Raw genomic sequence first — 27,500 nt, 5'->3', positions numbered from 1 at the left:
ATTGTGTGTAGTGTAAAATAAATGAACTCCAGCATGAGCCTGCAGATATTAAAGCTTTAACCATCACCTCAGGATCTACTGTACCTTCACCTCTGAGTTTCCTTTTCCTGGTGAACCAAATTATCAGCTTTAATTCTCCTGTTAGGACAGGAGTGGCCAACCCACAGCTCTCGAGCTGCATGCGGCTCTTACGTTCATATCGAACTGTTTTTTTAATCTGCGTGTTCGCTTCGCTTGAGTTCAATACGGTATTTTCGTCAAATGCGCATGTGCGTGAGATGAAAATACCGCAAAGTTGCCCACTAGGGGCGAGATCATTTAAGTAAACAATTTGTGTCAAGTTCGCTTTTAAAATGCAAAACGAAAATATAAAGATGAACATAGGACGTTTTTAACAGAGTGGAAGAGTTTATATTTTTTAGTTGAACATAATGGCAAGTCATTCAGCCTTATGTCAGGCGTCATTAGCGCATTTCAAAGCTTCAAATCTTCAGCGCCACTTAAGCTCACTCCATACTAACATCGACCAGGAATTTCCAAAAGGGACTGAACTTCACAAGCACAAGTTGTTCACTTCGAAATGTCAGGCAGAAAAGCAGATACAGTTTTTCCAAAAATTTGCGAAGCGCTCAGAGACCGCAACGCTTGCATCGTATGAACTGGTTGGAACATTGCACGGGCTAAAAAGCCATACAATGAAGGGGAGTCCGTTAAAAAATTCCTCGGTGACATTGTTTAAATCTTGTCTCCTGAAAACGACAAACTAAAACGCATGGTATCAGAAGTCCAACTGTCCCGCCACACTGTTGAACACAGAATATCGGACATTAACACGGCTATTGAATCACAGTTGCACTCTGACCTTCAAGCATGTGAGTATTTTAGTGTCACATTAGATGAGAGTTGTGACATACAAGACAAGCCCAGTTGGCAATATTTGTACGGTCTGTGTCAAACGAATGTGTGATCAAAGAAGAACTCCTTGATATCGTGCCATTGAAAGACGGAACCCGTGGCATAGATGTGAAAGAAACAATGATGCAAAAGCAAATCTGTCCATACCGAAACTAGCATCCGTGGCAATAGCCAGCTATGATCGGATCTGTGAATGGGCTTGTGGGGCTGACCGAACATTTCCAGAGTTTTGGAATTTCCACTACATCATAAACAAGGAGCAACTCGTGTCTAAATCATTAAATTTAGACAACGTCATGAAGCCTGTGATGGAAATCGTCAACTACATCTGCACACATGCGATTAACCACAGGCAATTCAAGAATCTCATCGCTGAGCTGGACCAAGGGCTTCCAGGTGACCTGCCGCTGCACTGCACTGTGAGGTGGCAGTTAAAAGGCCAGGTACTCTCTCGCTTCTTTGAGCTTTTGGATGCTGTGAAACTGTTAATGGAAGAGAATGACAAGGACTATCCCGAGCTCTCGGACCTCAAGTGGACTATGGATCTGGCCTTTTTGGTCAACATGCTGTGTCACTTGGACAGACTGAACCTGACCCTGCAGGGTAAGTTAAAAATGCTGCCTGACCTGGTGCAAAGTGTGTTTGCATTTGTCAAGAAACTGAAGGCGCATATTCAAAAGGAAGGTTTAACGCATTTTCCCACTCTGCTAAAAGCCAGCGGGCAAGTCACCAGCACCGCCCTGAATAAGCAAAGACCCAGATATGCAACACTGGTTGAAAACCTGCACGAAAGCTTTGTGACCCAGTTCTGTGATCTACAACTGAAAAGGCCAAAGATTACGTTCCTCGTCGACCCATTTAATACAGAGACGGACCGTTTGAAAGTCCCGCTAGTCACAGATGAGGCTGCGGCTGAGTTGGAGCTGATCGATTTTTGTGAGAAGGACCAACGGAAACCTGCTTTAAGGGAAGGGACCATTGAGTTCTCGAAAAGTGTGGCAATGGAAAAATACCCCAATGTCAAACAGGCTGCGCTTAAGATACTGTCAATGTTTGGGTCAACATACATCTGCGAGTCTGTGTTTTCTACCCTGAAACACGTGAAATCAAAGCATCGATCTGTTCTGACAGGCTGAGCAGAGGTGTGCGTGTGAGTGAGAGGAAGGGATGGGTGATGTTCATGTGTGCACATGTGTATGATGTGACTCTTTTTGGTAACACAGTAAAAAATGGTTAGGGTTAGGGTTAGGGTCTTGGTCTCTGACTGGTTGGCCACCCCTGTGTTAAGAAGTTAATAAAACAGAGATGTTTTCTGTCTGTACTCATGTATTTGTGCTCAAAGTTAAAAAGTTCTTTATTAACATTTCTGCCCAGGTCTCTGCCCCGTCCCTGAACACCCTGAACAGTCCTCCCAGCCTTTGGCAGTGTAGAAACAGGTGGTCTACTGTTGCAGAAGGTACATTTCCTCCCTACACTGGGGTTGATGTGTGCCACATAGCTACCGCCCAGTCAACAATCCTCCATTGGAGATCCGCAGTGCGTTTCTCTATCGGAGGATTTTACAGGGATCTCCAGCAGCCTTTAGGAGACGAGTCTGGCCCAAACACTTCTGACCACTTCAATTCTTTGCAGTTCTTGAGCGTGCTGTGGGGTGAGACCTTTATGCAGCTGATGTACAGTGCCTTCTTCAAGGTATTCTCAACGTACTCCAGTTGCAGGTCCTGAAGCTTAGAAGAGAGCCTTCCTTCTCTACTTCCAGCATCTGAGGAAAATTGCTGGGATTCCCTGCATCTTGTTCAGCTTCTCCATGCCACATCTGATGGCAAAGGCGCTTGCTGAGATGTGCTTTCCATCATGCATTTCATGAACCTTTTGGACATGATGCCTGTCAAGCTGCACATCTCTTCTGGGCTTCTCCAGCTGGCACCGTTCCTCAGATCTGCATTTTTGTGCATCCTGCTCCTGTGTTCCAGTATCTGTGTTTGGTTAGTGGATTGTTAAAAAGAGGTTAATTCTCCCTCCAGTGTCCTGAATTTAAAAAGTCCCTCTGGACCAGTGTTAGAACAGATTTGTAGAAAGAAGAAAAGTCTCTTAATTCTGTGTTGCACAGTCTGGTTTAAAAACAGATCCATGTCGTGTCTAAAAATGTTTGCTTTTCGCAGCAGAATGCAAGCTCTGTCTGCTCAGCATGGTGTTTAATACAGGAGTCTTTGTGCAGCTTGAAGTCTGAAGGTCCTGATTCTGTTTCGGATGTCCATCAGACACTGACCCCCTCCTGGACAAGAAAGTTGAGTGCAGCAGCTTGTATCCAGTGCTGTCCGGCCCAGAAAAAGTCACTGAACTTCTTCTGTAACACCTGAACAATGCTGCTGGAGGATCCAGAACACTTGTTTTGTGCCACAGTGCTGAAGCTCTGGTAATTTGCGACCAATGCTTGCCCCCTGTATGAAAGCTGAGGTAGCACCCAGGACCATCGAGATAACCCGTCACACATTTTCTCCCCCATGTCCTCCCAGTTTTTCTGCATGTAGTCTTCTGTCAATAGATGTACATCTAAAATCTTTGGAACTTCTCTTCCCCACTTGACTCCACCTGCAAGTACTGGAGGAGTCTTTCCATGCCAGTCACCAATTAAGTAGCCTACACTCTTCTCCTAAATTACTTTTGCTGCTGATGCTTTCTCATAGCTAAATAAAACATCCGTTAAAGCTGATACATCGCTGTCACCTCAAACCAAGTTTTACACAAGAAATATAATTCTCAACTAAACTGAAAGCGTTGAGGGTTTCAAATAAATAGTTATAGTCAACTCTGTCAAAGGTTTGAAGCGAGTCCTCCTGGGTATAGTTACATACACCAGCCCGGTCTAAATGGCAGAGGAGGCGGAGTCACAGCTATTTATAATAATAATCTGAACGTCACACAAAAGACTAAACACAAATGTAAAACATTTGAAGTTCTTTATACAAGCATAAAATATTTAGTGTCCAAAAGCAGGTCCAGTCAGTCAATTCCATTAATGATTATTTATAGACCCCCAGGGGCCCGACTCTGATTTTCTCATAGAATTTGCAGATTTCATCACAAATTTAGCTGCTTCTTTACACAAAGCATTAATTGTTGGTGACTTTAATATTGATTTTGATGATCAGACTCCTTAAGAGCAGCAGTTCAGTAGAATGAATCAGAATGTTATAGGACCCACTCATAGTGGTGACACAATCTTGATTTGTAATTAACATTTGGATTAAAAATAAAAAACGTAGTCATAATTCCACAGTCTGAAGTTATTTCAGATCATTACCTCATCTCTTTTAAAATCTGCTTCAGTCACTTCATTAGTACCTCACCACGTTACAGTGTTAAACAAGTTCACGTCAACTACAGCAAGGTGGCAAAATAAACAGGAAATAAAAGCACTGCACTCACATGCACACCATCAATAGGTAGTAATAGGTAGTAACTTTTTTAATAATAAAGCAGGCAATAAATCTAGAGGGTTAAAATAAATCTAAACTATTTTATAAATAACCCTGTAGACAACAGTGTCATTATAACAGACAATCAATTACAAAGTTTTACTCCTATTTAAGAGACATTTCATTTATTTCCTCATTAAAATCATCATCATCAAATTTATCAGGAGTCACAAACGCTGATATCTCAGATGCTTCGGGAGTTAAAGGAACTTGTCAATAACCTTTTAAAAGATCAAACTAACAAATCGAGCAGCTCTGACATTATCCATGCAGAATCTAAAAGTTCCATCAGGTTTGGGGACTAACAAGCATGGAGAACTCCAAGGGCTTATGCTGGGTTTTGCTAAACCACGTTTAAGTAGGTACTCAACTTCCTGTCTCATTACAGCCTTTTTGACCAAATAAGCACGATACGGATGCTGTTTAAGTGGTGTGTTACGGGTAACCTTAATGTCATGCTGAAGAACAGAATTTTAGGTGATTACGTCTCCAAAAAAAAAAGGATGGAAACTCATGAATAAGTCTAATAATGTCTTCATTTTGCTTGCTGGATGAATGAGTACGTCTGGAAGGTAACTCACACAAAGGGTTAGGGTTAGAGTTTAATTTCAGAGCTAGAATTTCTGGTTCCCACTTCTCTCGCTATCTCCCCCCTTTCCTTCTTCCACAATGGCGCTTTAATCCTCAAAGCCCCACCTCTTTGGTGACATTCGCTTTCGCTAGGGGTGTGGTAGATCCCCAATGAAAGGAAACAGGACCTACATTCGAGGAAAGTAAAGACAAGAGGGAGACAGAGGCAGAAAAAGAAGCAAAACTGTGCAAACACATACGTGCTTCTGGTAATCTGGTGCACATAACAAACACCTTTTACAGTCAGTTGGACACGAGTTGTGTCTCACACACACACACACCTGGCACATTCAAACATGGACAGGACACTTTATTGTGTATATTCGCATGTACATAAAACTGAAGTTTAGTTAAACATCAGATAAACGGCAGGTAACATGAGGAGTTTCACCGTGGGATTAATACTGAACAGAATTTCAGTTAGGGGTGATTTACTGATTTATTTTTATGATGTTGTCCTGTGTTGTGTTGTTAGGGCTAGGGGTTAGTGTTGTTGTGTTGTCCTTTGTTGAAAAGCTGCTGAAAAGTGCAGACTGAATGAACACAAACCTGGAGTTCAGCTAAAACTCCATCTGCCTCTGGAGATTTTTTTCGTCTCACACACAGAGTCGTGCAAAATATATATATATATATGTACCTGCCCACACACACACACTTGTTTCTGTGTACCTGTTTTCACTCCAGTTCACTGGTAAAGATAATTATTAGATCTGATCAATTTCATATCAATATATTGTTCATCTCAAAAACATGGAGTGAAATATTTGTCTTAACATTTCTGAAACAAGAGAGAAAGAATGAAATGTTCCGAAAGTGTTGATGTTCTTTATTTACTCAGATGTTTTAGCTACATTAATCAGATCAGGATAAGGTTCATACACAGGCCACATTTACAGTGGTTTATAATTATATAAGTGTAAAGATGAACTCGACTATAGAAATAATCGAATTGCTGATAAACTAAAGCAGTTACAGGCTTGAAATGCTACATGGAGCGAATAAGTGTATCTTCTGGAAAGGAAAAAACTGATGTTAAGAATAAATTGTCACATAGTGAGCTATGAGTTCTACACTTCCCCAAACACACACACACACACACACACACACACACACACACACACACACACACACACACACACACACACACACACAGCTATATAGATGTGCTGACAATGTTTTCCATTACTGCTGTTAGCTAAGCTAATGTGCTAATGCTAGTTTAACTCTTGTTCTATACTTTACATTGTACTAGAAACAGTTATCTCTTATCACAGATAGAATTTAATAACAGCACACACACAGACACAAAAAGATAGACAGACAGACAGACACACACACACACACACACACACACACACACACACACACACACCCACACACACACAGACAGACAGACACACACACGCATGCAGAGACACAGCCAGACAGACAGACATACACACACATTTAGAGACACGGACAGATGGACAGTGTCAGACAATGTTGAATAATATTACATGAATTAAGTTTGAACTTATACCAAGCAACGTTGTGTTAATTAAAGCATAATGCTAAATTATATTGTATATAACTAGATTCTACTATTGATAGCTGAAGCTGACCTGAGCTTTACTTATGGGTGAAATTACCCTGTTATGTAAGATGGGTCTCTCTGTTTTCTTTGCACAGCCGAAGTGTTTAACCACATAGGCAGCAGTCGTTTATCAATATCTTGCCTGACTTTTACTGACATTTTCAAATATGTATTATTCTTACTCTGAATTTGATGCACATGCCTATTTTTTGCACACAGTTCACAATGCACCTGCTGCTCACCAATAAACAGATCTCACTATTACTATTAAACCTACTTTACTACAATTATTGCTGTTATTATTTTATTTATTATCATTCTATTATAAACCGAACTAGCTCAATTTCTCGACAGAGACACAGATGGACACACACACACACACACACACACACACACACAGATGGACAGACTCACACACACACACACACACACACACACAGATGGCCAGACACACACACGCACACACAGATGGCCAGACACACACACGCACACACAGATGGCCAGACACACACACGCACACACAGATGGCCAGACACACACACACACAGACAGATGGACAGACACACACACACACACACAGACAGATGGACAGACACACACACACACACACAGACAGATGGACAGACACACACACACACACACAGACAGATGGACAGACACACACACACACACACAGACAGATGGACAGACACACACACACACACAGACAGATGGACAGACACACACACACAGTGCTACTTGGGGATAAATATGATTAATGGAAGCACCTTTGTCATAAATCCAGTTAAATCATGAAAGAAATAAAGAAGTGATTGGGAGGGAAACAGAGTGATGGTGTGAGATGAAGGTTGGATTCAGGGTGCATCACATATCAGCGTGTCCATTACAAATGTGTTCTCAAAGTGACGGATGGAGTGACAGATCTGCTCCTCACGCTTCGCAATACCTGCAAAGGAAAAAATATTTTAACATGAACATGCATTTTTAGTTGTGTTTGTGTTTTACACTGATTACAAATTAAAATATACACAGGACTGTTAAATCTTAATCTTCCAATCACAAATATACAACAAAACAGGCTTACAACACATTTACACACTCACTGTATTCACACGCATGCTATACCCACACACTCGCTACAGTCACACACTTGCTACAAAGACAAATTACTAGAATCACACACTTGCTATACTCACCCACTCGTTATAATCGCACACTTGCTACAGTCGCACACTCGCTACAGTCACACACTCGCTACAGTCACACACTCGCTACAGTCACACAACTCCGCTACAATCACACACTCGCTACAATCACTCACACACTATAATCACACACTTGCTTTAGTCACAAACTCGCTACAATCACACACTATAATCAAACACTCGCTACAGTCACACACTCGCTACAGTCACACACTCGCTACAGTCACACAACTCCGCTACAACCACTCACACACTATAATCACACACTTGCTTTAGTCACAAACTCGCTACAATCACACGCTACAGTCACACACTCGCTAGAGTCACACACTCGCTAGAGTCACACACTCGCTAGAGTCACACACTCGCTACAGTCACACACTCGCTACAGTCACACACTCGCTACAGTCACACACTCGCTACAGTCACACACTCGCTATAATCACACAATTGCTGACGTAATGGAGAGGTGTGTGAACTCACGGCGGCGTGTGAGGCGACGTCTGATCTGATAAGTCGGTTTCCCTTCACACAATCTGTGGATAAACATGCCAAACACATGCGTGTTCGTCACCTGCTCAGACACCACCATCTCCTCCTGAACCATGTACGTCTGCGGGAGAGATGCATCCTGAACAAGAGGGAATTAATAGACAATTACCACACACACACACACACACACACACACACACACACACACACACACACACACACACACACACACCACATCACACATAGAAACACACATGCACCCAATGACACACACACACACACCCACCATCTCACTCACACACCCCATCACACACACATACACCCGATCACACCCACCATCTCACACATACACCCCGTTCCCACACGCAGACACACACCATCACACATAGACACACATCATCATCCAAACACACACACACACACCATTATGCACCATCACACACCGTCTCACACATTGTCTCAAACACACACACTAACACACACACCATCATCCAAACACACACACACACCATCACACACACATCTTTACGCACACACAAACACACACACCACCTCTTACACACAGACCATCTTTCACAATTGCACACACACAAACACACACTTTCACACACAAACACACACACACCATTATGCACCATCACACACCGTCTCACACATTGTCACACACACACTAACACACTAACACACACACACATTGCCAGTTCTCAGTTTGACATTGATGAGGAGCTTCCACAGGTTCCTTGGTGGCAGAACGATGCTGCGGTTCAATGTGCTGATGTAACACTTATCCAGAGTGATGTCGTGATATGCAGTCAGACCCTACACACACACACACACACACACACACACACACACACACACACACACAAACTGTAGTGTAAGTACTATATGATACTCAGTCATTTTGTAATGCTCAAGTTGTGTGTGTGTGTGTGTGCGCGACAGTGAGACGGTGTGTGTGTGTGTGTGTGTGTGTACACCTTGTTGAAGTCATGTATAATGGTAGCAGGACGTGTCCGTGGGTTTGTGCTACCAGCATTGATGCTGATTCTTTCGTAGTTTTTATGCAGGTTGATGTCAACATTCTCCTGCAGTTCCTCTTGATCATGCTGAGGTGCCTTCAGAGTGTCTTCATAATAAACATTACACCGGAACTGAGACTCACCTGCCTACACACACACACACACACACACACACACACACACACACACACAAAACGCAATACTTACAAAAAAAACAGCTATGTTTATAAAATATATATATATATTTTTTGCATAAGTCAACTCGCAATGTGTGTGTGTGTGTGTGTGTGTGTGTGTGTACCTGAGGGATAATATAATAGCGGTAGATGTAGATGGAGGCATACACCAGGCTGCAGGAGCTGATTATGAGAGCAATCAGTAAACAACAGAGTCCACTTAAAGACGAGCACTGGGTCACACCCACCTGAGAGAGAGAGAGAGAGAGAGAGAGAGAGAGAGAGAGAGAGACACACACACACACACACACACACGTCATTGCGGAAACCTAAGACATAACGTCATCCGTTTTTTGGGTAAAAATGTTCATTTATATGTTCACAATATTCATTTATTTATATATTCACAACATTTATATAATTACAGATTATGTTTTCTAATTTAATCTGTCGACGGCATTGATGGATATAAATGTGTGTGTGTGTGTGTGTGTGTGTGTGTGTGTGTGTGTGTGTGTGTGTGTGTGTGTGTGTATTATTCCCTATTATAATCTCAGTACACGGTGTAAATCAAAGCTCGTGCATGTTTTCTTTTCCCCGCCACGCGACCGTTAATTATAAATGAAAATAAATATCAGTGTTAATATTTCTGCTGCTGCTGATGATGATGATGGTGAAGAAGATGATAAAACCCGGTTATTAATATCTTACGTGCTGCGGCGGGCTGTAGATGCGCTCCGGATCCTCGCGCTCCTCTTTCTCGGCTTTAATGCCATTTATCGCCGCGCAGCTGATCTTCACCATGATGGACCTGCAGCTTCCCTCTCACCGCTACAACACCTCTCTCTCTCTCTCTCTCTCTCTCTCTCTCTCTCTCACACACACACCAAGTCCAACCGGAAGTACTGGTGCTCGTTCATGTCCGATCTGCACCGATCGACAACGCCCTCATTTCCCACAATCAATATAAAGAAATGATACGGAGAGGAAAACATCGGTGATGGTGATGGTGGTGTTAGTGTTGTTGATGTTAGTGTTGTTGATGTTAGTGTTGGTGGTTTTAGTGTTGGTAATGGTGCTGTTGGTAATGTTAGTGTGGGTGTTGTTGGTGTTGGTAATGGTGTTGTTGATATTGTTGTTTGTTTTGGTGGTGATGGTGTGGATGATTGTGTTGAGTGATCTGATTCTAATAAACACATAAGAACTGATTATCTATCTATCTATCTATCTATCTATCTATCTATCTATCTATCTATCTATCTATCTATCTATCTATCTATCTATCTATCTATCTATCTATCTATCTATCACATAACACGAGGATAGGTGGATTTAAAAGCATAATCTTTTTATTTGTTAGTGAAACTACGGCCTCAGCCGTATAATACAAGAGGCTTTGGGTTACTGATTGGAATGGTCGTGGGTTCAGCAAGACCCTTAACCCTCTGTGTACCAGGTTGTAATCTATATATATGTGTGTATATGTAAACACATATTACCCACAAACATATACACACACAAATGTCAGATACACATTACATAACTGGCATAACTAAAGTCAGATAAAATCTCATCTAGACTGTAACTAAAGTGACTTTTATACAGGGATGCAGACGCAGTGTTCCACCAGGTGGCAGTACAGAGCTGTAACACTGTAAGAACTACATATACACACACTAAACCTCACTACAAACACATACCACACTACACACTCACTACACCCACACACGAAACCTTACTACATACACACACTAAACCTCACTACAAACACACACTATACTACACTACACACTCACACACTAAACCTTACTACATACACACATTAAACCTCACTACAAACACACACTACACCCACACACTGAACCTCACTACATACACACACTAAACCTCATACAAACCCACACCACACTACACTACACTACACTACACACTCACTACACCCACACACTAAACCTTACTACATACAAACACACACCACACTACACTACACACTCACTACACCCACACACTAAACCTTACTACATACAAACACACACCACACTACACTACACACTCACTACACTCACACACTAAACCTTACTACATACACACATTAAACCTCACTACAAACACACACCACACTACACTACACACTACACCAACACACTGAACCTCACTACATACACACACTAAACCTCATACAAACCCACACCACACTACACTACACTACACTACACTACACTACACACATACTACACCCACACACTAAACCTTACTACATACAAACACACACCACACTACACTACACACTCACTACACTCACACACTAAACCTTACTACATACACACATTAAACCTCACTACAAACCCACACCACACCACACTACACTACACTACACTACACTACACTACACACTCACTACACCCACACACTAAACCTTACTACATACAAACACACACCACACTACACTACACACTCACTACACTCACACACTAAACCTTACTACATACACACATTAAACCTCACTACAAACACACACCACACTACACTACACACTACACCCACACACTGAACCTCACTACATACACACACTAAACCTCATACAAACCCACACCACACTACACACTCACTACACCCACACACTAAACCTTACTACATACAAACACACACCACACTACACTACACACTCACTACACTCACACACTAAACCTTACTACATACACACATTTAACCTCACTACAAACCCACACCACACTACACTACACTACACACTCACTACACCCACACACTAAACCTTACTACATACAAACACTACACTACACTACACTACACCCAACTGCATACAAACACTACACTACACTACATACAGACACTAAAACCTTACTACACACACACACACACACACACACACACACACACACACACACACACACACACACACACTACACCCTCACTACATACACACACAACAACCTCACTGCATACACACACTACACTACACCCTCACTATACTTAAACTCACCCTCTCACTATTGTCCAACTAGTAATAGGTGAGCCTTTATGATGAGGGATGAGGTTATTGTTAGTAGGTCGTAAGTGTGAAAACACACACACACACACACACACACACACACACACACACACACACACACACACACACACACACACACACACACACACACACACACACTTATTTGTCCAGTGGGATGATAGACAGACTGTGTTGGTGATTGGTTGAATTTAGCGGTGAGAGGTAAAGTTTCCTCTCCATTCTCTCTCTCTCCTTCCGTATACGTCTTTCCTCTTGCTGGATCCACCTTCTTTCTCTCTCGATATCTGCCTCCTCCTCTTTTAGAGCCTGAGCTTTCTCTGCCCACTGCTGTAGCATCACCTTTAGTTTATCCTTCTCTCTTTTCATCCTGTCCATTTCTTCAGACTGATCGATGTCTCTCTGCTCCACATTTGAATAGCATTTCCTCCCATCATCAACCTGAACACACTGTTCAGTGACACACACTGTTAGACAACGTTATATACACACACACACACACACACATACACACACACACATGTCCTTAAGCTTAAGCCACACCCACAAAGCCTCTTTGTAGCCAGACTCACCTTCTCTTCAGGGTGCAGAGATTGTTTCTCCAGGATCAGCAGTTTCTGAACTTCATATACACTGTCCTGCATCATAACTGCAGCCTGCATCATTTACATAATCTCATTTTATTACAACACCAATTCCAGAGAAAAGTTCGGACACTGTGTAAAATGTAAGTAAAAACATTATGCAATGTTCTGCAGATCTCATAAACTCACTATATTTTTTTCACAATAAAGCATAGAAAATATATTAAGTGTTGAAATTGAGGAAATTGTTCCATTTTACTGAAAATAAAAGGACATTTTTAATTTGATGGCTGTAGCATGTCTAAAAGATTTTGGTACAGGGCCAGATTTCCCACTGTGTAAAATCCCCACTACTTTCAGCAACAGTTCCTATACATCTTGAAAATGAGGAGACCCGTCAGTCTGTTTTTGTATTTTTCATTTCATGAAGAGTCAAATGTTTGGAATTGGTCAATGGTTTGGTCTGCTTGCCAGGTTTGCCCTCAGTCTATTTTAAATGAGCTTTGGTCCAAACAAGATAGCAGAGTTTCTGATTCGGGACTCAGAGGCAGAGATCTACTTAAAACTGCTCACACTGTTCAGTGTTTTAACTTTTATATAGAAATAATGAGACGTAATAACCCTTATTTATATTTACCGCTTGGGCTCAGTGCAGCATTGTCTGACGGTGGAGCGTCTATTTACTTCTGCAGAGGTAAATAGGAGGAGGTGGTAGCTCAGTGGTTAAGGCATTGGGCTTTGTATCACAAGATCACAGGTTCAAATCCCACCACCACCAAGCTGCCACCGCTGGGCCCTTGAGCAAAAAGCCCTAAAACCCTCCACTGCTCAGTTGTAAGTCGCTCTGGATAAGGGCGTCTGCCAAATGCCGCAAATGTAAATAAAATTGTCTATCTTTATTCTCATGTCGACTCTCTGTCTCTTTTCTCTGATTAATAGAACTTGAAAGCAAATTTTTAACTACACCTGTCACCCATCTACTAACCCCACAGATTGGCAAAACTCTGCCCATATCTACTTCTGATAGAATATGAAACTCTAAGATACAATATTTAAGCAGGTGGGCAGGACCAGGGCCTCAAGGGACGATGCAGCACCCGGTAAGAGATAGCCAACCAGCGTCTCTTCAACACAGGGCATCATTCCAGAACCGCACTCGGGCCGAATAAGGGCTGATCTAAACCTTGCGGGGCCAGAACCGCAATGAGCGGGAGCACCCTCCTTAAAGAGCACTCTCTACTCCCAGACAAGCCACACATCTGAAAGCCTAAAAGACTGCTTGCTTTTATAATTCTTTCTGTTTTTTTATTTTACTGCTTACCAATTCTTATACTTTGGTTTCCTCGGCAACACAGACATACACAGAGTGCTTCATAAACAAACATCTCCACGTATGTGCTTTTATAGCTTCCTGGTTGTGACATCACCCTGCCGGTGACATTGCGTCTTTCTGTTGGACAGATTACACGTGATTCAGAGCAGAAGCGTTCCCAAAGAGTTGTTGACGCAGCTTGAGTTCCTGAAAGGGAACACGAGTTCTCTATGTGCTACTGTAAATAAAATATGGGATTATGAGACTTGCACATTATTACATTTTGTTTTTAATGAACATTTTACACTTTTTGGATTTGGGATTGAATTTAAATAATATACAAAAATGCAAACAGATGAACACAGACCTGCAGACTGTACAATAGCTGAATTAAGCTCTGCACACAGTCTCCCACCTATAGTCTCACACACACACACACACACACACACACACACACACACACACACACACACACACACACACACACACACAGAGTAAGGTTTTCAGCTCCGTCACCATGTTATATATATATATATCACTAAGCTTACAGTATTAGCCTGTTAGCAATGTTAGAGCTGAACAAATCATATTGTGTCTATAGTATAAATTATTATTATTATTACCTTTAGTATAAAAGGTTCCCTTAGTTTTAGACGTTTTTTGCTCAGTTCTAGTTTATCTGAGGATAAAACATTTGCATAAAATAAATCTTTCATGTGTCTATTAACAATACAGTTCTAGATGTTTTGTCATTATTTTTATATAAAAACATACACACTCACCATGCTGAGAAGAATCTTGATAACCAAAGAGCAGTGACATCACACACATCATCAGACTTACTACTGAGGAAGGACAAACCATTTACATTACAACAATTGAGCAAAAAAAAACCCATTTTGTATATATACAGTGGTGTGAAAATGTGTTTGTGAAAAAGTCCTGATTTTTAATGTATTTGCATGTTTGTCACACTTTAATGTTTCAGATCATCAAACTAATTTAAATATTAGTAAAAGAGAACACAAGTGAACACAACATGCAGTTTTTAAATGAAGCTTTTTATTATTGAGGGAAAACAATCTTTAAAACTACATGGCTCTGTGTGAAAAAGTGTTTGCCCCTAAACCTAATAACTGCTTGGGCCGCCCTCAGCAACAACAACTGCAATCAAGTGTTTGTGAAAACTTGCACTGAGTCTGTTTCTGCGTTGTGGAGGAATTTTGCTCCACTCATCTCTGCAGATTTGTTGTAATTCAGCCACATTGGAGGGTTTTCGAGCAAGAACTGCCTTTTTAAGGTCATGCCACAGCATCTCAATAGGATTCAGGTCAGGGTCTATCTAGGCCACTCCAAAGTCTTCATTCTGTTTTTCTTCAGCCATTCAGAGGTGGACTTGTTGGTGTGTTTTGGATCAGAACCCAAGTTTGCTTGAGTTTGAGGTCACGAACAGATGGCTGGACATTCTCCTTCAGGATTTTTTGGTAAACAGCAGAATTCATGGTTACATTTATCACATAAGTCTTCCAGGTCCTGAAGCAGCAAAACAGCCCGAGACCATCACACTACCACCACCATATTTTACTGTTGGTATGATGTTCTTCTTCTGAAATGCGGTGTTACTTTTACACCAGACATAATGGGACACACTCCTTCCAAAAAGCTCAACTATTGTCCACAGAGTATTTTCCCAAAAGTCTTGGGGATCATCAAGATGTTTTCTGGCAAAACTGATATGATCCTTTATGTTCTTTTTGCTCAGCAGCGGTTTTGGTTTTGGAACTCTGCCATGCAGACCATATTTGCCCAGAAAGAGTTCTTATGGTGGAGTCATGAACACTGACCGTAACTGAGGCAGGTGAGGCCTGCAGTTCTTGTAGTTGTGGTGTCTTTTGTGACCTCTTTTATGAGTCGTCCCTGTGCTCTTGGGGTAATTTTGGTCGGCCGGCCAACTCCTGGGAAGCTTCTCCACTGTTCCATATTTTTGCCATTTGTGAATAATGGCTCTCACTGTGGATCTCTGGTTCCCCAAAGCTTTAGAAATGGCTTTATAACCTTTTGAAGACTGATCGATCTCAACTATTTTCTTTCTCATTTGTTTCTGAATTTCTTTGGATTTCAACATGATGTCTAGCTTTTGAGGATCTTCTGGTCTACTTCACTTTTTCAGGCAGGTCCTATTTAAGAGATTTCTTGATTGTGAACAGGTGTGGCAGTAATCAGGACTGGATGTGGCCATGTATTTTTGAATTTAGTTTTCCTTCAATAATAAAAACCTTCATTTAAAAACTGCATGTTGTGTTCACTTGAACATAAACACTACTGTACTTAACACTACACGTGATTAAAACTGTGTATATATATATATATATATATATATATATATATATATATATATATATATATATATATATATATATATATACACACACACACACTGGAGATCCAAATTAGAGAACAATTCTGAAATAATGTGATCTTCACTGCTCAACAGTTGAAGAAGTTTTTGTCCTGTCTATACCATGCTACCAGAACACCTTTTCCACAAAATCACTAAGGCATTTAAAAAACAAACATTATTTTGCAGAAAACACACTGATCAAAATTAGAGAACAACAATGACTGTAGCATGGAAAAAGATTACAACAAAATGTTCTGAAGGTTACAACAGTCAGCAATTAGTAGAGGAGGGAAGTAACGGAGTACAAATACTTCGTTACTGTACTTAAGTAGATTTTTCTGGTATCAGTACTTTTTACTTCTACTCATTACATTTTTACACAAATATCTGTACTTTTTACTTCTTACATTTTTAAAACCGGCTCGTTACTTTATATTTAATCCATTGATTTGTTTTTTCCATTGATCAAATTCTTCTTTTCACTGCGCCGCCGATTTCAGCCGAACAACCGATTTCCTGTTACTGCGCCACTTTTTCAATCCGCTGGTGTATAAAGTCCTGACTCTCACTCACCACTAGTTTACAAAGCTAAGAATGAGCAGGCAGAAGGCAGTAAGAAGTTTGGGGTTAACGTGGATGAGACAGAGGGAGTCAGTGATGTAAAAATGAGTGAGAACAGACACATTCCTGATCATCATCTTTTCTCTGCTTGTGTTCTATATTTGGATGTTCAGCCTGGATACATTCATTAGGTAACAACATTTTTAATCAGTTTTTTATTAATATGTATATTTGGCTGTCAAAATTAAAATTATTTTAAACCTCACTAAACTGTATTAACGCGCTCAATTCAGCGCGCATTTCTGTTTTAACATTTTTATAAAAAATATAAATAAATAAATAAATAAATCTTAAAAAAATGGCGAAATTAAAACCTCCAGCAAAACATACACTTATTCACGACATCCTTTCTTTACTTAGATATAAAATAAATAAATAAACTCCACCGAAAAATATTTTGAATCAGTAAACTTTTGTTTTATTTCTGCGCCAAGTCTCAAATCAAACACCAAATCCGCCATGTTTTACACAATTTACCCTCTAGGTGGCGTTTTGTGGGTTTTTCCCTCATAATGGCAACACAAACATAAATTACTGTCCTTATTGATCGTAGAGATAAAAACAACACATCATTTAAATCTGTAAAATGTCTATGATTATATATATATATATATATATATATATATAAAAAAGCTTCTTGACTTGACTTGTGCAGTTTCTCCGGTATCACCTCATTAACTGTCCGTGTGGAAACATTGCAAAGGCTCTTAATGATGTCCACACGTCTCTGCACTGTTATAGCCTTTCTATTTAATCACTGTACTAATGCTTACATACATATCACATGCTGTAAATATGCTACATGTTTATCTGCACTATTTGCACGATTACTTTTTGCACTTCTGGTAGATGCCAAACTGCATTTTGTTGCTGTGTACCTGTACTATGCAATGACAATAAAGTTCAATCTATCTATCTATCTATCTATCTATCTATCTATCTATCTATCTATCTATCTATCTATCTATCTATCTATCTATCTATCTATCTATCTATCTATCTATCTATCTATCCTAGCTAGCTAATATTAAAATGATGTGAGGTCCATTAACAGCTAAATCAAGTAGAAGTAATAACTACTTTTTACTTAAGTACATGTCTGAGCCAAGACTTCTTTACTTTCACTTAAGTAAAAAGGTATAATCAGTACTTCAACTTTTACTCGAGTATTTTAAAACATGAGTAACTGTACTTCTACTTAAGTAATGGATGTGTGTACTTTTGCAACCTCTGGCAATTAGTAGGAAGTGTCCAGGCCTCTGCTCTGAATGACTTCAGCACTTCTGCAGCCACAGGACAGCACCAGTCTCTCACACTGCTCTGGTGTGATTTTGGTCCACTCTTCTTCCAGTCTCCTCCACAGTTCGGTGACTGTAGTGGGTTTCTTGGCCATAACTTTGTCGGCAAGGATTTTCCAGAGGTTCTCTATTGGGTTGAGATCAGGACTCTGGGCAGGACATGGCATTATTTCAATGTTTTCAGATTCAAGGAACTGCTTTACCCGTTTTGCTGTGTGACATGGAGCGTTGTCCTGCATGAACACTGCTGGCTGATTGGGTGATGAACGCAGGGAAGGAACCATATGTTGTTGAAGAAGGTTCTGATAAACATTTGCATTCACTCTGCCATGTAGCTGTATAAGAGGCCCAACTCCTGCTGCAGAACACATGCCCCAAACCATCACACTTCCTCCTCCACTTTTCACTGACTTCTTTACACACTTTGGGTTCAGTCTTTCTCCAGTTTGTCGCCGAACATAATGTTTCCCATCGGACCCAAATAAATTAAACTTGCTTTCATCACTAAAGTGAACTTTGGACCAGTTCTCCTCTGTCTTTTGATTCTTTCTGCTAATGAGAGGTTTGGTCACTGCAGATTGGGCTTTCAGTCCAAATGCTCTTAAACGTCGAGACACTGTATGACGAGACAGATCCTTACCCTGTTCAGCGCTGAACTGGTGAACAATTTCAGCTGCAGTGTGGAAACGATTGCCCATTGAGATCCTCCGCAGGATCCTGTCCTCTCTTGTATTTGTCTTCCGTGGACGACCAGCCTTCTTGGTGGACTTGAATGAGTTTGTGATGTTGTAAAGATTCAATATTCTTGAAATCACAGATTTGGAACGACCAACTTGTCTTGCTATGGCTGATTGGGTCGTCCCTTTGGCCTTCATCTGGACAACCTGCTGCTGGAGGCTTTCAGTCACTTTAGAACGGCGCACCATCTTGCAGAGTCGGTGAAACTGGAAGTTAGGCTGCCAGTTAAATAGGGGTTGCCAGATAATCAAGGAAATTAGCACCAGGTGCCAGATTAAAACCAGTAACTGGGAGGAATCTAAAAGTGTTCTCTAATTTTGATCAGTGTGTTTTCTGCAACATAATTGTTCAATTGTTTATAAATTGTTCTCTAATTTTTATCGCCAGTGTGTGTGTGTGTGTGTGTGTATATATATATATATATATATATATATATATATATATATATATATATATATATATATATATATATATATAGTACAGACCAAAGTTTGGACACACCTTCTCATTCAAAGAGTTTTCTTTATTTTCATGACTATGAAATTTGTAGGTTCACACTGAAGGCATCAAAACTATCAATGAACACATGTGGAATTATATATGGAATTATATACATAACAAAAAAGTGTGAAACAACTGAAAAATGTCATATTGTAGGTTCTTCAAAGTAGCCACCTTTTGCTTAGATTACTGCTTTGCACACTCTTGGCATTCTCTTGATGAGCTTCAAGAGGTAGTCACCTGAAATGGTCTTCCAACAGTCTTGAAGGAGTTCCCCGAGAGATGCTTGGCACTTGTTGGCCCTTTTGCCTTCACTCTGCGGTCCAGCTCACCCCTAAACCATCTCGATTGGGTTCAGGTCCGGTGACTGTGGAGGCCAGGTCATCTGGTGCAGCACCCCATCACTCTCCTTCTTGGTCAAATAGCCCTTGATGCCTTCAGTGTGACTCTACAATTTACATAGTCATGAAAATAAAGAAAACTCTTTGAATGAGAAGGTGTGTCCAAACTTTTGGTCTGTACTGTAATATATATATATATGAGTTTGTGTGTGTGTGTGTGTGTGTGTGTGTGTGTGTGTGTGTGAGAGAGAGAGAGAGAGAGAGAGAGAGAGAGAGAGAGTACCCTCTTCCTGTGCAGCAGTCAGTAATTCCTCTCCATTCGGTGTGTGTGTGTGGGTTTGTATGAGCAGTTGCTGGCAAGTAAAATTCCCAACACACAGCCTGAGTTTCTCCTCCAAAACTGTGTACATCTGCACATCTAGAGATAACAGATCCTCTACACACACACACACACACACACACACACACACACACACACACACACACACACACACACAGAAGAAATCAAACATTTTCATTTCCTCTTTTTTTTTTATATTTGACCAAATTATAATATTTTATTATAATAAAAAAGGAATATTATAAGTCAAAGAGACTCTCTCTCCCTCTCTCTCTCTCTCTTCCCCCCTCTCTCCCACTCTCGCTCTCTCTCTGTCTCTCTCTCTCTCCCCCCTCTCTCCCTCTCTGTCTCTCTCTCCCCCCTCTCTCTCCCTCTCTCGCTCTCTGTCTCTCCCCCCCCCCCCTCTCTCGCTCTCTCCCCCCCCTCGCTCTCTCTCTCTCCCCCCCCTCCTCTCTCTCTCTCCCTCTCTCGCTCTCTGTCTCTCTCTCCCCCCTCCCCTCTCTCGCTCTCTCCCCCCCCCTCCTCTCTCTCTCTCCCTCTCTCCCCCCCCTCCTCTCTCTCTCTCCCTCTCTCGCTCTCTGTTCCCCCTCTCTCTCTCTTTCCCCCCTCTCTCTGTCTTCCCCCCTCTTCCCCCCCGCATATTTCCCCCCCCTCTCTCATCAAACACGTGATTAAAACAAATGCACATGATGACATGAACATGGAGAGGATCTGCAGCTCTGAGAGCAGGAGAAGGAAATCTGACATGGAGATGCGTGTACCTTGCAGTGTGTTTATGTTTCTGCATTTCAGCTCTTCATTAGTCTTCAGTTTATTATCAGGCAAACTGTAACCAAAACATAGATGACTCATTATTCATCTACGGCTGTGTCCCAATCCACTAATGTCAGAATCAGATGGTCAGATTGGACACTACCAGAATTCACATTAAAATGTATTTACCACATACATAATAATACACAATACAGCATGCAGTGAGGAACACCAGCAAAATCAAGTCTCTCTCCATCTCTCTCAATCTGCCTCTCTCTCCATCTCTCTCAATCTGCCTCTCTCTCCATTTCAGTCTCTCTCTCTCTCTCTCTCTCTCTCTCTCTCTCTCTCTCTCTCTCTCTCTCTCTCTCTCTCCATTTCAGTCTGTCTCTCTCTCTCCATTTCAGTCTGTCTCTCTCTCTCTCTCTCTCTCTCTCTCTCTCTCTCTCTCTCTCTCTCTCTCTCCATTTCAGTCTGTCTCTCTCTCTCCATTTCAGTCTGTCTCTCTCTTACTTTGTCTGATTCAAAGATTTAAAGATGAAAAAGTTCCTATATTGGATGACAAACATGAACAATTTGCCAAAGCACAGAACATACAGACACATAACACCAGAAATAACAATTAACTATAATAATACTGTAGTATAACTAAAATAACAATATAAAAAATATTGAGTTAAAAAAGGAACAGTTAGAATTAATAAAAATAAAATACAATAATGATAATAAAAGAAAAAGAAAAAAAAATGAATATAACTGTGTGTGTGTGTGTGTTAGGCTAGAAGAACAAGCGGAAGCCGAAGTTCGACATAACGGAGGTGCTTTAATTAAGCAAAACCAAACCAGCTGTAAACACAGGAACATAGATAAACACTAACCAAGAGTAGTTCATGAGATAACTCCACAGAGCGGTAACTCCACAGAGCGGTAACTCCACAGAGCGGTAACTCCACAGAGCGGTAACTCCACAGAGCGGTAACTCCACAGAGCGGTAACTCCACAGAGCGGTAACTCCACAGAGCGGTAACTCCACAGACTAGGTAGTCAATGCAGTCCTGAGATGTTCACCAGACTAACCAGTAGAACGGATGAGGAATGCTTGGAAGTGTGTGCTTATATAGTGGGTGAGCTGATGAGTGTCAGGTGTGTGGAATTAGTAGGATGGAGAGCTGCTAGGAGGAATGTGTGGTTCTAGAGAAGTTGTGGCCGGTGGATCCCTGACAGTGTGTGTGTGTGTGTGTGTGTGTGTGTGTGTGTGTGTATGTGTGTGTATGTGTGTGTGTGTATGTGTTGTATACACTAGATCAGTGGTCCCCCACGTTTTTTGCACCATGGACTGGTTTAATGTCAGATATACACTGCTCAAAAAAATAAAGGGAACACTTAAACAACACAATGTAACTCCAAGTCAATCACACTTCTGTGAAATAAAACTGCCCACTTAGGAAGCAACACTGATGGACAATCAATTTCACATGCTGTTTGCAAATGGAATAGACAACAGGTAAAAATTATAGGCAATTAGCAAGACACCCCCAATAAAGGAGTGGTTCTGCAGGTGGTGACCAGAGACCACTTCTCATTTACATTTACATTTGCGGCATTTAGCAGACGCCCTTATCCAAAACGATGTACAAAAGTGCTTTAAATCTCTAGTAATGAATAAATCTACACTGGTACGCAAGATTACAAACTTGAAAAGTTTGTAACTCGAATTCTACAAACTTGGAAAGTGCTAAATTAGGTATTTCGGGAAGAGGTAGGTCTTCAGTCGTCGCTTGAAGATAATCAGGGACTCTGCTGTACGGACATCTAGGGGGAAGTTCATTCCACCACCTCGGTGCCAGAACAGAGAAGAGCCTTGAAGTGTACTTACCTCTCATTCTGAGAGAAGGTGGTACCAGTCGAGCAGTGCTGGAGGATCTCAGACAGCGTGGTGCAGTGCGAGATGTGATGAGGTCACTGAGGTAAGATGGTGCTGGTCCATTTTTGGCCTTGTAGGCAAGCATCAGTGTTATGAATCTGATACGTGCAGCTACTGGAAGCCAGTGAAGGGAGCGCAGCAGTGGGGTGGTGTGGGAGAATTTGGGCTGATTGAACACAAGTCGTGCAGCTGCCTTTTGGATCATTTGCAGTGGACAAATAGCGTTCAGGGGAAGACCTGCCAGCAGAGAGTTGCAGTATTCAAGCCTTGAATTGACTAGAGACTGAACAAGCACCTGGGCAGTCTGTATGGACAGAAATGGTCGAATCCTTCGGATGTTATAGAGAAGAAATCGACAAGAACGAGCAACATTAGCGACATGTGGGAAGAAAGACAGTTAATTGTCCATAGTTACCCTAAGGTTATGAGCAGTGGCTGAAGGGGAGAGCAGAGAGTCATGAAGTGTTATTTGGAGATCTTGACCTGGAGATGAATCACCTGCGATGACCAGCAGTTCTGTCTTGCTGGGGTTGAGTTTTAGTTGGTGAGCACTCATCCATGAAGATAAGTCTGACAAGCATGCTGAGATCCGAGCGGATGCTGTGGTAGATAAGTTGAGTGTCATCTGCATAGCAGTGATAAGAAAACCCATGTGAGGATATGACTTCACCAATTAAGTGGGTATAGAGGAAGAAAAGGAGGGGACCAAGTACAGAGCCTTGTGGGACACCAGTGGTGAGTCTGCACGGGGCAGATGTGGATCCCCTCCATGTTACCTGGTATGAGCGACCTTCCAGGTACGAAGCAAACCATTCCCATGCTGTTCCGCAGATACCAAGGCTCTTGAGGGTTGACAAAAGTGTCTTGTGGTTGACAATTCTCAGTTTCCTATGATGTTTTGGTCACTTTTGAATGCTGGTGGTGCTTTCACTCTAGTGGTAGAATGAGACGGAGTCTACAACCCACACAAGTGGCTCAGGTAGTGCAGCTCATCCAAGATGGCACACCAATGCGAACTGTGTCAAGAAGGTTTGCTTTGTCTGTCAGCGTAATGTCAAGAGCATGGAGGCGCTACCAGGAGACAGGCCAGTACATCAGGAGACGTGAATGAGGCCATAGGAGGGCAGCAACCCAGCAGCAGGACTGCTACCTCTGCCTTTGTGCAAGGAGGAACAGGAGGAGCACTGCCAGAGCCCTGCAAAATGACCTCCAGCAGGCCACAAATGTGCATGTGTCTGCCCAAACTGTCAGAAACAGACTCCATGAGAGTGGTATGAGGGCCCGACGTCTAGAGGTGGGGGTTGTGCTTACACCACAGCACCGTGCATTTGCCAGAGAACACCTAGATTGAAAAATTCGCCACTGGCCCCCTGTGCTCTTCACAGATGAAAGCAGGTTCACACTGAGCACGTGACAGACGTGACAGAGTCTGGAGACGCCATGGAGAACGATCTGCTGCCTGCAACATCCTCCAGCATGACGGTTTGGCAGTGGGTTATTAATGGTGTGGGGTGGTATTTCTTTGGAGGGCCGCACAGCCCTCCATGTGCTCGCCAGAGGTAGCCTGACTGCCATTAGGTACCAAGATGAGGTCCTCAGACCCCTTGTGAGACCATATGCTGGTGCGGTTGGCCCTGGGTTCCTCATAATGCAAGACAGTGCTAGACCTCATGTGGCTGGAGTGTGTCAGCAGTTCCTGCAAGACGAAGGCATTGATGCTATGGACTGGCCCGCCCATTCCCCAGACCTGAATCCAATTGAGCACATCTGGGACATCATGTCTCGCTCCATCCACCAATGCCACGTTGCTCCACAGACTGTCCAGGAGATGGCGGATGCTTTAGTCCAGGTCTGGGAGAAGATTCCTCAGGAGACAATCTGTCACCTCATCAGGAGCATGCCCAGGTGTTGTAGGGAGGTCATACAGGCACGTGGAGGCCACACACACTACTGAGCCTCATTTTTACTTGTTTTAAGGACATTACATTAAAGTTGGATCAGCCTGTAGTGTGTTTTTCCACTTTTGAGTGTGACTCCAAATCCAGACCTCCATGGGACAATAAATTTGATTTTCATTGATAATTTTTGTGTGATTTTGTTGTCAGCACATTTAACTATGTAGAGAACAAAGTATTTAATAAGAATATTTCATTCATTCAGATCTAGGGTGTGTTGTTTAAGTGTTCCCTTTATTTTTTTGAGCAGTGTATTTATATACCAGGTTTATACCGGCTTTTAATGTGTGGTGGATAAATACAACAAAATAAAATAATACGAACATAAAAACTGGTATTTTTCTAAATCTAATAATAAACGTGAATCACTGTGTTGTTGTTTGGTCATTTTTCTTTCTTGGGGGTTTTAATTTAGCAGTAATGTATTATGTGTTAGCAGCCAGAGCTCCTATAAGAAGGTAGTGGATGGAGGTAAGTTGTGTGACCGGAGCTCCTTTAAGAAGGTAGTGGATGGAGGTAAGTCATGTGACCGGAGCTCCTTTAAGAAGGTAGTGGATGGAGGTAACACATGTGACCGGAGCTCCTTTAAGAAGGTAGTGGATGGAGGTAAGTCATGTGACTGGAGCTCCTTTAAGAAGGTAGTGGGTGGAGGTAAGTCATGTGACCGGAGCTTCTTTAAGAAGGTAGTGGGTGGAGGTAAGTCATGTGACCGGAGCTTCTTTAAGAAGGTAGTGGGTGGAGGTAAGTCATGTGTCCGGAGCTCCTTTAACAAGGTAGTGGTGGAGGTAAGTTGTGTGACCGGAGCTCCTTTAAGAAGGTAGTGGATGGAGGTAATCATGTGACCGGAGCTCCTTTAAGAAGGTAGTGGTGGAGGTAAGTTGTGTGACCGAGGCATCATGACCTGCATCAAGAGTGGGTCATAGACAGATGTGGAGGAGAAAATCCGTGAATTTTCCAAAAGAAAACATCGTTCAGAATCAGATCATAAATAAAATGGAAATAATGTAAGTTATGTATTCTTTATGTGCAGCCTGGTACCAATTGGCCCGGGGGGTTGGGGACCACTGCACTAGATGACATGGTCACACGCTGTCCCTCTCCTGGTGGCTGGCTTCCCCAGTAGGTGGCGCAGTTTGTTGGGGGCTGAGAGGGAGTTAAAATTGGGAATGATTTGGTTGATGGTGAAGAATTGGGTTTGAATGTGGTTGTATTTGGTGCGTTTAGTGAGGAAGTGCAGTTCTGCCTCTACTGTGTTCAGTAAAGTCTCTGCTCTCGGGTCAGACAGACTGTGTGTGTGTCCCCGTCTGTCTCCACGACCAGACCGTATCTGTCTGTTTCTTTCTATCTCTGTCTGTATGTCTCTCTCTCTCTCTCTGTCTGTCTCTCCATCTCTCTGTATGTCTGTCTCTCTCTCTCTCTCTCTCTCTCTCTCTCTCTCTCCATCTCTCTGTATGTCTGTCTCTCCATCTCTCTCTTTCTCTGTCTCTCTTTCTCTGTCTGTCTCTCCATCTCTCTCTCACGCTCTCTCTATTGTTCTGCTCGTCTCTCCCACTCTCTCAGATGGCGACCAAGATGGCGGCGCGTGCACAACGCGAGGCCCAGCGTCTCTCCAGATTTTGCGATTTAGTAGCAATTTCTCCATCAACAGCAAGTTTACCACCTCTCTTTGTTCATGCTACCCAAATACACACCACTGATCAAACGTGTGAAACCAGCTGTGAGGACAGTAAAGGTATGGCCAGAGGGGGCCATTTCTTCTCTACAACAACAGTTTCAGGATACTGACTGGAACATGTTCGCTTCACAGGCCACACTGGACTCTCACACAGACATGGACACTTACACATCATCTGTTTTGGACCATATTAACACGTGCATTGACAATGTCACTACCGTCAAACACGGGAAATGCTTTCCTAACCAGAAGCCGTGGATGAACTCTGAAGTCCGTCTCCTGTTGAAAGCAAGAGATGCTGCCTTTAAATCTGGCGGTGCAGAAGACTACAACAGAGCCAGGTCCAACCTGAAAAGGGGCATCAGGAAAGCAAAGCTCACATTCAAACTCCACATAGAAGAGCACTTCCACAACTCTGACCCCAGACGCATGTGGAAAGGCATCCAGTCAATCACAGACTACAAACCTACAGCTCAACCAACCAGCAGTGCCTTCCAACCGAACGAACTTAATCACTTTTTTGCTCGTTTTGACCAA

General features: G+C 42.1%; 2 protein-coding genes and 1 long non-coding RNA gene across 21 annotated transcripts in view; all 3 read right to left on the bottom strand.

Moving 5' to 3' along the window:
- Window positions 1-5,317: 5,317 nt before the first annotated feature.
- Window positions 5,318-10,458, bottom strand: LOC310717326 (integral membrane protein 2C-like). Of its 4 annotated transcripts, none has more exons than XR_014530776.1 (7): window positions 10,204-10,451; window positions 9,618-9,740; window positions 9,275-9,463; window positions 8,988-9,113; window positions 8,286-8,433; window positions 6,122-7,543; window positions 5,318-6,091 (listed from the first exon to the last, which is right to left on the bottom strand). XR_014530776.1 is itself a non-coding variant. In XM_083525240.1 (6 exons), exons 1-6 carry the CDS (start codon window positions 10,294-10,296, stop codon window positions 7,452-7,454), a joined length of 753 nt encoding a protein of 250 aa, XP_083381366.1. In that variant the 5' UTR covers window positions 10,297-10,458; the 3' UTR covers window positions 5,318-7,451. The 4 variants fall into 4 exon arrangements, 2 of the variants coding, with proteins under 2 accessions (XP_083381366.1, XP_083381365.1); XR_014530777.1 differs by having other exon boundaries at window positions 5,318-6,943; window positions 6,982-7,543; XM_083525240.1 differs by having other exon boundaries at window positions 5,318-7,543; window positions 8,286-8,415; window positions 10,204-10,458.
- Window positions 10,459-10,819: 361 nt separating this feature from the next.
- Window positions 10,820-12,422, bottom strand: LOC310717345. 8 transcript variants are annotated; one of them, XR_014530781.1, is made up of 5 exons: window positions 12,351-12,422; window positions 11,917-12,265; window positions 11,789-11,830; window positions 11,454-11,637; window positions 10,820-11,324 (listed from the first exon to the last, which is right to left on the bottom strand). It is a non-coding gene; the product is annotated as an uncharacterized lncRNA (long non-coding RNA). The 8 variants fall into 8 exon arrangements; XR_014530787.1 differs by lacking the exon at window positions 12,351-12,422 and having other exon boundaries at window positions 11,917-12,014; window positions 12,080-12,297; XR_014530788.1 differs by lacking the exon at window positions 12,351-12,422 and having other exon boundaries at window positions 11,917-12,119; window positions 12,181-12,297.
- Window positions 12,423-12,481: 59 nt separating this feature from the next.
- LOC310717229 (rho guanine nucleotide exchange factor 28) overlaps window positions 12,482-27,500 on the bottom strand; it is a 32,562-nt gene continuing 17,543 nt past the window's right edge. For 6 of the 9 annotated variants that reach the window (XM_083524958.1, XM_083524960.1, XM_083524956.1 and 3 more), the window contains 7 exons: window positions 21,418-21,482; window positions 20,600-20,752; window positions 15,199-15,261; window positions 15,040-15,095; window positions 14,784-14,831; window positions 13,093-13,176; window positions 12,482-12,970 (listed from right to left, as the gene is read on the bottom strand). In XM_083524958.1, the coding sequence (XP_083381084.1) occupies window positions 12,662-12,970; window positions 13,093-13,176; window positions 14,784-14,831; window positions 15,040-15,095; window positions 15,199-15,261; window positions 20,600-20,752; window positions 21,418-21,482 (778 nt within the window). In that variant the 3' untranslated portion in view covers window positions 12,482-12,661. Of the gene's footprint in view, window positions 12,971-13,092; window positions 13,177-14,783; window positions 14,839-15,039; window positions 15,096-15,198; window positions 15,262-20,599; window positions 20,753-21,417; window positions 21,483-27,500 lie in introns of all 9 variants that reach the window. The other 3 variants (XM_083524959.1, XR_014530768.1, XR_014530769.1) reach the window with 3 other exon arrangements.

Source organism: Silurus aristotelis (genome assembly GCF_946808225.1).
Source record: "Silurus aristotelis genome assembly, chromosome: 22".
NCBI classification, from domain to species: Eukaryota; Metazoa; Chordata; class Actinopteri; order Siluriformes; family Siluridae; genus Silurus; species Silurus aristotelis.
Note: the sequence above shows the minus strand (reverse complement) of the source record. Positions and strands in the feature narration are given on the sequence as shown.

Coding starts and splice junctions, on each gene's coding strand:
- LOC310717326 (XM_083525239.1), bottom strand. CDS start 10,296: ATGGTGAAGATCAGCTGCGCGGCGATAAATGGCATTAAAGCCGAGAAA. Junction 9,114..9,274: donor TTATACATGACTTCAACAAG/GTGTACACACAC, acceptor GTGTGTGTGTAG/GGTCTGACTGCATATCACGA. Junction 7,544..8,285: donor ACGTCGCCTCACACGCCGCC/GTGAGTTCACAC, acceptor TTTCCTTTGCAG/GTATTGCGAAGCGTGAGGAG.